The following is a 13,248-nucleotide window of genomic DNA, read 5'->3' on the forward strand; positions in this document are numbered from 1 at the left end:
TGAGATCTATTAAAGCACCTCCCGTTCTTGATAGCCCTTGTTTCTCAAGATTCATGGAGGTAGAAGTGGAAGCAGCTTCTGTGCTAACAATTGCTGACACAGAATCTGCAAAATGTGATTTTTGTGTCCACCCAAGGCTTGCCCTGAAGAAAACACTCTATAACAGATGCGACATGGCGATGGCTATGAACATGAGTAATCACTGCTAATTCCTTACCGGTTTAGAAGAAGAAAGTCGTGGAGACCCATGCGAGCATTGGGAAGGCTATTTGGAGGTTCCAACGGGAGTTGGTCTTCGCATCAGAAGCTAGAAGGTCTTCGCATCCGTCTTCCCGGTTGCTTCTTGCAGCGTAGCGCTCCGCCATAGCAACGGCAACCTATTCATATTGAATCCCTAGTTGGTTGTTCAGAGGTAATTGGGTTCTCTTCTTAATCTTCTTTTCGATCAGTGATTGAGTTTTTGGATTACTCCCTTAGAAAGTGTGGTCATTTCTCATTCCTCGGAGTTCAAAGGTGGAGAAAAAACATAACCAAACTAACTTTTCAATCTTACAGAGGAACCCAACTGCTAAGATCTAATCAAAAGCAATCACTTTCCAGCACCTTTCATCAATTTCGTCGAAACAGTGAGACCCACCATGGAATTACTTTCCAGCACCTTTCCTTCTCAAATCTTCCATCTCTGTGCTCAGACCTTGAGCGTTCTCCTTCTTCAGCGCCGCCGCCTGCGCCATCAGCTCGTCCAGGTGCTGCTGCTCCCGGGTCTTCGCATCCGCTTCCGCATCAAACATCGAAAACACAGTGCGCAACATCAATCAAGGATTGATTTTATTTGTTCAAGGAGATCAAACACAAACTATGCTAATAGATCTTTAATTTCTTCTTAACCAACAAAAACCAAGAAATCTTAGCACAGAGATGGAAGATTTGAGAAGGAGAAGAGATTTGAAGAGAAGAAAATTAGAAGCTAGAAGGGAAAGTGAAGAATTGGACTTGTAAGGACGGATTTGCCCTTCAACTTCACGGCTGAGTAACCGTGATTGTAACTTTGGACTAACATTGTCCAACTTTTTAAAAGTCTGGGTATAATGTGGCAAAATTAATAAAATCGGACTAAATGTGTCCAACCCACAATAAGTGTAAGACCAAAAAAGGAATTTACTCAAAAAAAAAATCACCCTACAAGGTGGAATTAATTGATCTAGAGTCTACAAGGTATAATGTAATATAATTTGTACAAATTTAGTTGGGGTGATTTTTCTCACTATAATTAGAACATGGATCTGAGTTCACCTTGCAAGGTAGATCTGTGCCCAAAATACACAATTTACATTCTAATATCAATTTACATACTTAATGACTCGGGTCGACCGTAAAAGGTAGATCCGAGTGCAGAGAATAATTTACCTTTGTCTCACAAGTTGATACATGGACCTAACCTATTTCTGTCCTATTATAATACGGAGTAGCTAACAAAAGAAAAAAATTAATCTGCGGGTTTGTATGCATGTGGGACGTATCCACCGGTGATTTGTTCGCAGTAGGCCTCACAGGCGGCCTCACAAGACTCTGGGGTGGCGCTTTCTACCAGCATGCATATTGGCATGCATCCTTCCCCACAAGATGACAATGCANTTTGGTTGTACCAAAAAAAAAAAAAAAAAAAAGAGTTTTTTGGTGCTACACTTATTGTGGGTTGGACACATTTAGTATTAATTTTGTCACATTTTGCCCAGACTTAATAAACGTTGGACAATTTAAGTCCACGGTCTAAATTGACGTTAACTATCCTTGAAATTGAAGGGCATTTTTGTCCTTTCTAATGATCTTTCAGATTTGTGTTGACCTGTTGATTGCCCATTACCGCATTGTTCACAAGTAGAACGGTAATAGTACTGAGACCATCATCATCATAATCTTCCATTGGAGCAGGAAGGTTGAGATCTATTAAAGCACCTCCCGTTCTTGATAGCCCTTGTTTCTCAAGATTCATGGAGGTAGAAGTGGAAGCAGCTTCTGTGCTAACAATTGCTGACACAGAATCTGCAAAATGTGATTTTTGTGTCCACCCAAGGCTTGCCCTGAAGAAAACACTCTATAACAGATGCGACATGGCGATGGCTATGAACATGAGTAATCACTGCTAATTCCTTACCGGTTTAGAAGAAGAAAGTCGTGGAGACCCATGCGAGCATTGGGAAGGCTATTTGGAGGTTCCAACGGGAGTTGGTCTTCGCATCAGAAGCTAGAAGGTCTTCGCATCCGTCTTCCCGGTTGCTTCTTGCAGCGTAGCGCTCCGCCATAGCAACGGCAACCTATTCATATTGAATCCCTAGTTGGTTGTTCAGAGGTAATTGGGTTCTCTTCTTAATCTTCTTTTCGATCAGTGATTGAGTTTTTGGATTACTCCCTTAGAAAGTGTGGTCATTTCTCATTCCTCGGAGTTCAAAGGTGGAGAAAAAACATAACCAAACTAACTTTTCAATCTTACAGAGGAACCCAACTGCTAAGATCTAATCAAAAGCAATCACTTTCCAGCACCTTTCATCAATTTCGTCGAAACAGTGAGACCCACCATGGAATTACTTTCCAGCACCTTTCCTTCTCAAATCTTCCATCTCTGTGCTCAGACCTTGAGCGTTCTCCTTCTTCAGCGCCGCCGCCTGCGCCATCAGCTCGTCCAGGTGCTGCTGCTCCCGGGTCTTCGCATCCGCTTCCGCATCAAACATCGAAAACACAGTGCGCAACATCAATCAAGGATTGATTTTATTTGTTCAAGGAGATCAAACACAAACTATGCTAATAGATCTTTAATTTCTTCTTAACCAACAAAAACCAAGAAATCTTAGCACAGAGATGGAAGATTTGAGAAGGAGAAGAGATTTGAAGAGAAGAAAATTAGAAGCTAGAAGGGAAAGTGAAGAATTGGACTTGTAAGGACGGATTTGCCCTTCAACTTCACGGCTGAGTAACCGTGATTGTAACTTTGGACTAACATTGTCCAACTTTTTAAAAGTCTGGGTATAATGTGGCAAAATTAATAAAATCGGACTAAATGTGTCCAACCCACAATAAGTGTAAGACCAAAAAAGGAATTTACTCAAAAAAAAAATCACCCTACAAGGTGGAATTAATTGATCTAGAGTCTACAAGGTATAATGTAATATAATTTGTACAAATTTAGTTGGGGTGATTTTTCTCACTATAATTAGAACATGGATCTGAGTTCACCTTGCAAGGTAGATCTGTGCCCAAAATACACAATTTACATTCTAATATCAATTTACATACTTAATGACTCGGGTCGACCGTAAAAGGTAGATCCGAGTGCAGAGAATAATTTACCTTTGTCTCACAAGTTGATACATGGACCTAACCTATTTCTGTCCTATTATAATACGGAGTAGCTAACAAAAGAAAAAAATTAATCTGCGGGTTTGTATGCATGTGGGACGTATCCACCGGTGATTTGTTCGCAGTAGGCCTCACAGGCGGCCTCACAAGACTCTGGGGTGGCGCTTTCTACCAGCATGCATATTGGCATGCATCCTTCCCCACAAGATGACAATGCATGGCTACTTCTCGAGGATAGTGTCACCACCACCACCACTGCGAACAACAGCTTCGCGGTGGCTCCGCCGCTTCTCTTCATTGCCATTTCAATATGTAAACGCAAATTAAAGATGAATTGATGAGAGAATAGAGATGGAAACTTAATTTGGGTGGCTAGCTATCATATCCCTAGCTAATGATGGATAGGATAGGGTTTCATCAAATTTTATACATGGATAGGAGAAGCCTTAGGATAGGAATTTGTTATACTTGAATACCATCATATTTACAAGTGGTTGGTAACGAAAACTTTCCTTGAAATTTTGAGCGGCCCCAATGATTCTTAAATTCCCTTTTTTTTTTTTTTTTTTTTAAATTTCTAGTATTTCATGATAAGGAAAACTGTAATCACTATCACAAAAATTACACCAGATAAACATGTTCGTGACCTTAACTGAGCAATCAGTAAAGAAATAAATTAGTTTAAGTTACATACACATAACTGATCTGTTTGAGATAAACAGATGTAACGAATCTAGTTTGTCCATAACTGACTAACCATTTATGCAATTTGAAACATTATTTGGATAGTAGAGATCTGGCGGTTTTAGAAACATTATCCTCTGTAAAACCATACTTGTTGAAAACATGTGTGTCCGGTCCACTAGCTCCAAATTCATCAATGCCAATCACCACACCTTCATCTCCTACAAACTCCCTCCACCCCAACGGCGATCCTGCCTCCACGCTAACGCGTTTTCTCACCGTCGACGGCAGCACCGCCTCCTTATACTCCCTCGGCTGCCGATCGAAAAGCCTCCAGCACACCAGAGAAACTACTCTTACTCTCCTCCCTTCCTTTCTTAAAACTTCTGCACTTTCTTCACATAAACACAGCTCCGATCCCGTTCCAATCAGTATAATTTCCGGCAATTCTTCCCCGGAATTGTCGCTTATAATGTACCCTCCTTTCTCCACTCCATCTGCCGATGTGCCTAGGAAAGAATGTATTAACCACAAGAGAAGCAAAGTACAATACAAGGTTTAAATAGGGAAGATCAAATAGGATCTATTCTAACAGCTTTGGACCAAAACTACAGGAGAGAAATTTATATATATATATATATATATATATATATGCTAAAGACCTTGTTGTCTAGTGTCACCCGGTTGCACCCACATGGGAGGGGGGTGAGTTCAAATTTTTGCGATATTGACTCTTTGTATTCTATTTGATTGCGAAAGTAGTTATGAACAGATACGTAATTAGTTATGAACTAACAGAGTCAATAGTACTCAAAACTCCTTAATACCTTCCATGTTGGCTGCCACTTTTTGTCTAGAAAGGGCAATCAGGCTTGGCGTGTCTCTGTTTGCAATGCACACTTTATAGGCCCCTGCAGCTTCATTCCCATCAGCCGGCCGGAAAACCAGCAGCCCGGGAATGGCTCTCAGGCCGGCGAGATGCTCCACGGGTTGGTGCGTTGGCCCGTCTTCTCCTAACCCGATTGAATCGTGCGTCATAATGTAGATCACTCCGGCATGGCTCAGCGCAGAGAGTCTGATTGAGTTCTTCATGTAATCTGAGAACACAAGGAAAGTGGCTGCAAATGGAATTAGCCCTCCTCCGTGCAGTGCTATTCCATTTGAAATCCCCGCCATTGCGTGTTCCCGGACCCCATATCTGATGTTCCGCCCCCACGGAGAATCGGGCTGCTGGAAATCTCCATAGCCATGGAGATACGCCTGGTTCGAGCTCGCGAGGTCTGCACTTCCGCCAATTAGCCCTGGAAGCACTTTGGCAAGATGGTTCAGACACTTCCCGGAGTATCCTCGTGTGGCTTCCACAGGATCAGACATCAACCATCTCTGTTTAGATTGCAGAGATTATGAACAAGTAAAGTAAATCAGCTGTAAAGGTAAACAATTTGGTCTGATCTTTTTTCTTCTTCTCCAATTTCATGTGAAGTACTTACGGGTAATGAACTTTCCCAGCCTGGAACAATCCCGCCATTAAGGAGAGCTTTAAATTCTTTAGCTTCTTCCGGGTATTTATGCTGGTAAGAATAAAGTTTGGAGTGCCACTCCTGCTCCAGTGTTTCTCCTTTTTCTGCCTGGAGTTTCATTTCCCTGAAACAGATTACATTATGGCCCTGTTTTGTAAAATAGTTACCTTATCAATCAATTCTAACTTATTTGACCACTATTAACTGTTGACCCTGTTTTGTAAAATAGTTACCTTATCCGTCAATTCTAGCTTATTTGACCACTATTAACTATCAGCTATCAGCTAGCTATCCGCTAACAATTAATTTAGTGGACACCTTTCTGCAAAGTTATACCCTCTAACCCAATCAGCTAACATCCATTTAAAAAAAAGGGCTTATATTAGCCAAAAATTTTGGCTTTATGGTGCTCAAAATCTGCAGAACTAACCGGTAGACCATGGGAATAACATGGAATGGCCCTCGGTCATCCCATCTAAGTTTCTGTTTCATTTGCTTCACGTCATCTTCCTCAAAAGTACCATGGTGAGCTTTCGATGTCCCCTCCTTCTTTGACAACTTTCCTATACGTGTTTTCACCTGCAAATCATATAGCCATTAGCCCACCATTTTAGCATGCCAGATTTCAATGAAAAATTAAAGCTCCCTGATGATTGAACATATATATATATATATATATATACCCTGATGAAGGTAGGCTTCTGAGTCTCACTATGAGCACAGTTAAGTGCATTCTCTAATGCTTCCATATCGCCCTGTGTGTTATCAACAGCAATGGTGTTCCACCCCAGAGCTTCAAACCGGGCTGATATGTCTTCAGAAACCGCGAGATCAGTGCTACCATCAATTGTATTATGGTTATCATCATAAACCACAGTGAGTTTGTTTAGCTTCCAATGTGCAGCCAGTGATGCAGCTTCGTTCGTTACGCCCTCCATGGAACATCCATCCCCCATTATACAATACCTGAAGCGACGAACAACCATTCAATTCCACTTGAAAAGCAAAAACCGGATAGAGAACGAACCGGAGTAGCCAGGTCCACTTACGTCCGGTGATCAACAATGGGAATGTCTGGTTTGTTGAATCTTGAAGCCAAATGCACTTCTGCAAGGGCAAGGCCTACTGCATTTGCTACACCTTGTCCTAGGGGGCCTTGTGATTATGCCAAGAGCAAAAACTTAATGACTGGATTGGCCATGTAAGATTAATTCCTCAAATACTTGTTAGGAGCATTGGAAACCATTGATACAATCATGTTTGGTATACATGATGATACTGGTGGGTATCAGAGGCAAAAAGACTGTACTAACCGACATCTTTTATCCTGATCAACATTTTAAAATTTTCTGTACTGATTGACATCTTAGAATTTTCTGTACTGATTGACGTCTTAGAATTTTTCATGAAGTGAAAAAAAATCAGGCACATGCATTCATGAGTATGATTTATCAGCATGGGTGGTTTTCTTTACCATTCATAATTCACACATAATTACATCTATCCATGGCTATTATTGAAGCAAATAAACTTTCTGAATCATTTACCTGTTGTGACTTCAATGCCTTCAGTTATCACATTCTCAGGGTGACCAGGTGTCCTACTTCCAAGCTTGCACAAGCTCTTTAGGTCATCAATCTGACACACCAAATTTTAAACACTTCCAAGATTAACTGATTCAATAATTGAACTCACAGAATTATTATCACTTCCATTTTCAAGTTTGTACCTGAACAGATTGAAAGCCAGCCAGATGAAGGCAAACATACTGAAGCAAACCACCATGGCCAGCACTCAGAACAAACCTATCCCTATTAAACCATTTGGGGCTTTGTGGATTGAACCTCATAACATGCCTATACAGGAAATACCCAACCTCTGCCAACCCAAGAGCCATCCCACCATGCCCAGCCTTTGCATGCTGCACAGAGTCCACTATCAGCATCCTCACATTGTCCACACACCTCCTATCCACCATTTCTTGAAACTTTTCATCATCTTCTTCCCATTCATGAGATGGGTAAGCTCTTTTCAGCTCTTCTACCCAAGAAATCTTGTAATCTTGATCTTTGGAGAGTGTGTTTTTGAGGACTGGGCTCTTGCTTGTGGGAGTAAAAGTATGTGTTTTTGGATTGCTTCTGCATTGAACTAATCTGAAGGCAATTAATCTTTTGTTGTTTTGGGGAAATGGTAATTTGGCCTCAAGGAGAGGAGGGTTGGGCCTCAGAAGGAGTGTATAGACTGCCATGTTGTTTTCAGGTTTTTACTTTGGGGATAGAGAAAGGAACAGTGGAACTGTTTGCATATGGTAGTTATTAATGCTACTAGAAGTGAATATATATATATAATAAGAATTTATGTTTAAATTTTAGTATGAATGTGGTGTATGAAGAAAGTTTGAGAGTGATACGTAGAGGGCAGGTGTAGAACAGAGGAAAGAGAGGGGATGAGAAGGTGACAAGTAGCAGGCAATGCTTCATCAGCAGCCAACTACTAGTCAGAAACTTTGATGTCTAGATAACAATGCCACTTTCTTGAAGAATTCAATTTTTTTAACAATTTCTTTGAATATGATTTGATAGTTTGGATACGGGAGGGCTAGTTGTGGGTTCGGTCACATGATTAAGCATGGTCAAAATTCTCGTTTCTTGTCATGTTAAAATTTGTTGCAGTTGTCGGGTCAATGGTCTAGTGGTTGAGAAGTTGCATTTAAAACACATTTTCATCGGTGAATTGGGTTGAAATTGAATTGGACTCTTTATGTGCAAAAGTATATAGTTTCAGCATACTCAATTTACCTTCTTGTGAATCGTAGGGATGAATTGTTGGTGGCTATGAATTAATCTGATAAAGCTATATTCAATTTGAGTGTTAAAATTTAGAAATTTTTTGTATCAATATGAAATCTTAGGTTTGAATAACACTTTGAGTGTGAACATTTAGTAAACTATTCAATTTGACAATAATGTGTTGTTGTTGGGATTGTGACATAACAATATCCAATAATGGTTGGGTGGATCATCTTCAGGTATTTCTATATAGTTAGTTGAAGATACATACATATATATTTTGAGTTGGCCAAATGATTGTTATGAACTGGTGGACTTGTAGTGGGGGTTGGTGGCCACCATTCACCAACGTGACCTTTTCTATACAAAGATTTTGGGCTAAAAGGTCAATGATACCAAATTATATATATTATCTGCAATTGATCCAATTGTCAAGTATATTATATGGTGGGCAATCCAATAAAGCCGGTTGGACAATTAGTTTGATAATAGTTTGAGTTAGTCAGTTTAATCTCTTTAATTTGAACCGATCAATTATGAGTAATTTAGACTAGTTTATCTGTTTGGGGTCGTCTATCGGTTAGGGTCACAAGACAGACTTCGGAAAACACAATGTAAACCCGGTTCATGGTATAAGCATTGATTGTCACAATCCCAACCAAATAAAAATATAAAACAAGATTGCAGAGAATCCAGACAGTAGACTTTGATGAAGTTAAGAAAATTAAATGACTTCTTATGTTTATAATACATTTTTGTTCAACAAGAATACACAAAAACAAAACTAATACAAACATAGCATGATGAATTTAAGGCTTTTCCAAACATATGTTGTGGCAACAGAGTTTACAAACAGTACAAAAGTAAGATTAACAAAGCAGACTTTTAATTTACCCCACCAAGACTTCTAGCAGATGGGCAGAGGGGCACCATTCCATTCCTTCAAACAATCCAGCAGTGGATCTATGAGCTTCCCTTCACACATGGCTGTGAATACCTTGTCACATTCCTCCCCGGGTGACCGGACTTTCTCGCCCGTTAGAAGATTGGTTCCTAGTTCTGCCCTAACAAATTTGTAGAGTGGGAAGGACCTGCACTCTTGGATCCTGTTAGGAATGGCTGCATTGCCACTCTCTAGCTCACACCTCGCACCCTCGATTTCTTTAGGCAAAATGGCTTTGAGTTCCTCCTCGAACGCCCCGATTTTGTGGAAGATGGATGTGCTAGAGCTCATCTCGGCTTCGCCATTAGCCAAGGCGTGATCGACCAGGACCTGCCTCAGCTTCTGCATCAATGGGTAGTTTTCGCTGCACGGGTCATCAGCATAGGCGAACACGTACTCTCTGTCGACGACTTTGAGGAGATCCTTTTCGGAGAATCTGGAAGGGTGAAGCTCACCATTTTCCCCCACTGTTAAGACCTTTTTGGCAACCTGACTAACTGCATTTTTAGTGCAGGCCTTCAGATTCTCCTCCAGGTGCCTCAGGTCAATGGCTTGGCACAATGCAACCATGTAGGTTGCAGACATGAGCTTCAGAATGTCGAGCGCCTCGGATGTCTTCCTCGACGAGATGAGCCCGAGAGAGTTTACATCCTGGTTATGCTGCTCGGCGCTCTGGACGTGATTGGTGACAGGGTTGCCAAGGAACTGCAGCTCTGAGCAGTAAGACGCCATCGCGATTTCTGCCCCCTTGAAGCCATAATCCAAGCTAGGGTTTCGCCCGCCCGAGAGATTTGAAGGCAGGCCATTGTTGTAGTAGTCGTTGACAAGCTCGGAGAACTGAGCAAACATTAGCTTCCCAATGGCGGCCAGCGCCAGGCGAACGTTGTCCATCGAGACGCCAATTGGTGTCCCCTGGAAATTCCCTCCGTGCAATGCCTTGTTCCTGGAAACATCAATCAGAGGGTTGTCGTTTACAGAGTTAATTTCCCTCTCAATCATCTTGGTGGCGGCTCTGATCACTTCAATCTGAGGGCCGAGCCATTGGGGCGATGTTCTGAGAGCATAGCGGTCCTGTTTAGGCTTCTGAAGAGGGTCTAATTCGTGGGTTTTCGTGGCTTCTTTTATGTATGAACTCCCATCCAAAATATGTTCCATTATTGCTGCGGCTTCGATCTGGCCCGGGTGGTGCTTCAATTTATGCGTCAAATGGTCTGTGAATTCCGGTTTGCCGTGCATAACTTCTGCAAACAGTGCTGACAAAACCTCCGATAAAACCGCCATTATGTTGGCCTCAAACAGCACCATTGACGCTAATCCTGACCCGACCGCCGTGCCATTCACCATGGCCAGGCCTTCTTTCGGCTGCAACTCGAAGAACCCGGATTCGATTCCCGCCATCCTGAACGCCTCCTCGGCGTCCAGGGCCTCCCCGTTCGGCCCGACCGCCTTGGAGTTCGGCCGGCCGGTGATCAGCCCGGCGATGTAGGAAAGAGGGACCAAGTCGCCGGACGCGGTGATGGTGCCACGGAGGGGCAGGCAGGGCGTGATATTGTGGTTCAGCAGCTTGGTTATGGCCTCCAGGATCTCGAACCTGATCCCGGAGTAGCCCTGGAGCAAGGTGTTGATCCTGACCAGCATGGCGGCCCTGGTGGCGGAGTGCGGCAGCGTGTGGCATGACTCCGCCCCGTTGCCGAATATTCCGGCGTTCAAGAACCTGTTCCAACAACCAATTATTAGGACTCTATATATTTAAGTCAGATTATGAATTCTCGTATTCAAGTTTTGTTGGAATTCGCTCGTAATCTGTATTTTTGAACTATCTCATTCAATACAATTCAGTTCTCAAAGTTATACAAAAACACATGCATATCATTGAGTGCAACAAAACTGCACAATCCCATGTTTGGACTTTGGAGTGGTGCAATCATATGAAACTATCACGTGCCAACTCCATCATGAGAACTACTGGCTTTCATGCTCCTCTAATCTTGTCGTTTTCCCATTCCCCATAACCAAACAACACTGCTAAAGCTAAGCTGTCCCCTGCCCCTCTCTGATTCTCTGATCCTAAGACTATTTTCTCCCGTGACTATCTCTGTTCCGTCTTACATTATCACGTTGTCACATCATTCACGTAAACCAGCTTAAATTACTTATAATTTTTAATAATATTAACTCTATTGTACTATAGTATTTATTTATAACTATTTTCTCAACTTACTTATGCATAAAGAATCAATATTGCCGCCCTCCATTAGAACTCGAACTTTACTTTTCATTTAAGAGAGTTACTTCATGTCTCTAGATTTATAGTTAATTAATTTGAAATTAGTGAATCTAGTTGGGCTAGAATTGGCTTAAATTATTTAGTTTATTTAATTAAAAAAATGATATTTAACAATTTATGGTATCTATCATTTTATTATATAGGTTAAATGCAGCTTTCTCCACTTTATAAGTTTGGCAACTCACACCAACCTATCATTTGGGAGTTGGGACAATATCTAAAAATCTAAAAAGCTTTCACCTACCACAACCTAATACCCTTCCCCTCCTCACAAAACTTAAAACTACTAAAATAAAATAATAATAATAATAATAATAATAATAATGGTACTGTTGAAAATATATATATGTATTGGTTTAGTAAAAAGGAAAATAAAAATGAAACGTTTAATTTAAAAATAAATATTGATTAATATTAACTCCTTGTGCTTATGATAAAATAGTTATGAATAGAACAGATACTTTATTTTAACAGAGCCATAGTACTAAAAAAAAATACCTAATAAGTTCTTTCTGAAGAGCAGCGCCTTGCTTTGTCCGTCGATGAGAGGTTGCACCGAACCCGGTGGTGACGCCGTAGCTATCGGTGCCATTTTCCATTCCGGCCATGACCCAGTCGCTGCTGGCCTTCACGCCGGCGCGGGCCGCCTCCGACAGCTCCACCGTCACCTCCGACGTCCCACGGGCGGCTACGGCCGCCACCTGAGCTATCGTCAGCGTCTCGCCTCCTAGCTTCACCGTCGCCGTCCTGTACTCCTCCACCATTCTCTTCACCTCGTCCAGGTGGCTGCCCTTCAGGGCCTCCGCCGCCGCGTTCCAGTTCAACGGGTCCTGCGACGGGCGGCGCTTGTGCTCCACGCAGAAATCATGCGCGTGAGCGTGGCCGTTGCTGCTGATCCCATTGCCGTTCTCCATTACGGTTAACGTTGTCGCGGAAGCTAACGTTAGTTAACGATTCGTGACGGTTTGTTAACGATTATTGGATTCCGTGACGGCCCAAAATGGGAAGAATAAGCGTGGCGCAATAAATGGGAAATTGAAATTGAAAGCGGCGATACAATAATGGATTTTTTTGTTAGGAAATTGCAAAGCTTTTACGAGGATTTTAGCTTTAGCTGAATTTCCTGAGTTTGGCATTCTGAGGTTTGGTTGTTTAAATAGAGGTGGGAGAAAGGGGCGTTGGCATTGAGTGTTGGGTGGGCAGGCCAATGTGGCAACGTGTTAGTTGAAATGTCAGACTGACCGTTGGATCTCCCATGCCCCTAGACAGTCAGGATAGTGACACGTATACACATGTCAGATCTGCTGCATGGCAAGCTCCCAGTCCCCCAGCCCACAACTCATCCAAGTAAACTTTGTTCGAGAATATGTACGAGTAAACTTTGTTCAGGTAGCCAAGCATCTTATGCTCAGATGACATAGAGTGATTCTTCAATATGAGAGGTCATGAAATTAAGTCTCGATGAATGCACTGAGATGATATTGACATTTGTGGAAAAAACTCCTCTCTCGTCTCTTATGTTTCTCTCCCTTCCACCTCATCTAAAACCAAAAATAACATCATAAAAGTTTTTGTTGGGCTTGCTCTAATAAGAGACAAACAATATACAAAGATCATGTGGGAGAGATAGGTACGATAATGTGTTTCACCTTTAGCTTGTCTAAGTGACTA

The 13,248-nt window shown here is 41.9% G+C and overlaps 2 protein-coding genes and 2 long non-coding RNA genes across 4 annotated transcripts; 2 read left to right on the plus strand and 2 right to left on the minus strand.

Annotated features, from left to right (window-relative positions):
- The first annotated feature begins 282 nt into the window (after nt 1-282).
- On the plus strand, nt 283-1,304 carry LOC116010230. The gene is made up of 2 exons (XR_004096899.1): nt 283-412; nt 556-1,304. It is a non-coding gene; the product is annotated as an uncharacterized LOC116010230 (long non-coding RNA).
- A 916-nt stretch (nt 1,305-2,220) lies between these two features.
- On the plus strand, nt 2,221-3,242 carry LOC116010231. Its single transcript, XR_004096900.1, has 2 exons — nt 2,221-2,350; nt 2,494-3,242. It is a non-coding gene; the product is annotated as an uncharacterized LOC116010231 (long non-coding RNA).
- A 755-nt stretch (nt 3,243-3,997) lies between these two features.
- Nucleotides 3,998-7,811, minus strand: LOC116010226 (transketolase, chloroplastic-like). Its single transcript, XM_031249539.1, has 8 exons — nt 7,288-7,811; nt 7,106-7,196; nt 6,608-6,713; nt 6,242-6,524; nt 5,989-6,137; nt 5,529-5,682; nt 4,866-5,421; nt 3,998-4,547 (listed from the first exon to the last, which is right to left on the minus strand). Exons 1-8 carry the CDS (start codon nt 7,804-7,806, stop codon nt 4,132-4,134), a joined length of 2,274 nt encoding a protein of 757 aa, XP_031105399.1. The 5' UTR covers nt 7,807-7,811; the 3' UTR covers nt 3,998-4,131.
- A 1,241-nt stretch (nt 7,812-9,052) lies between these two features.
- On the minus strand, nt 9,053-12,696 carry LOC116008405 (phenylalanine ammonia-lyase-like). Its single transcript, XM_031248682.1, has 2 exons — nt 12,076-12,696; nt 9,053-11,004 (listed from the first exon to the last, which is right to left on the minus strand). The coding sequence occupies exons 1-2, from the start codon at nt 12,489-12,491 to the stop codon at nt 9,255-9,257; spliced, it is 2,166 nt and encodes a 721-aa protein (XP_031104542.1). The 5' UTR covers nt 12,492-12,696; the 3' UTR covers nt 9,053-9,254.
- Nucleotides 12,697-13,248: the final 552 nt, after the last annotated feature.

The sequence above is a fragment of the Ipomoea triloba genome, chromosome 2 (genome assembly GCF_003576645.1).
Source record: "Ipomoea triloba cultivar NCNSP0323 chromosome 2, ASM357664v1".
Taxonomy (NCBI): domain Eukaryota; kingdom Viridiplantae; phylum Streptophyta; class Magnoliopsida; order Solanales; family Convolvulaceae; genus Ipomoea; species Ipomoea triloba.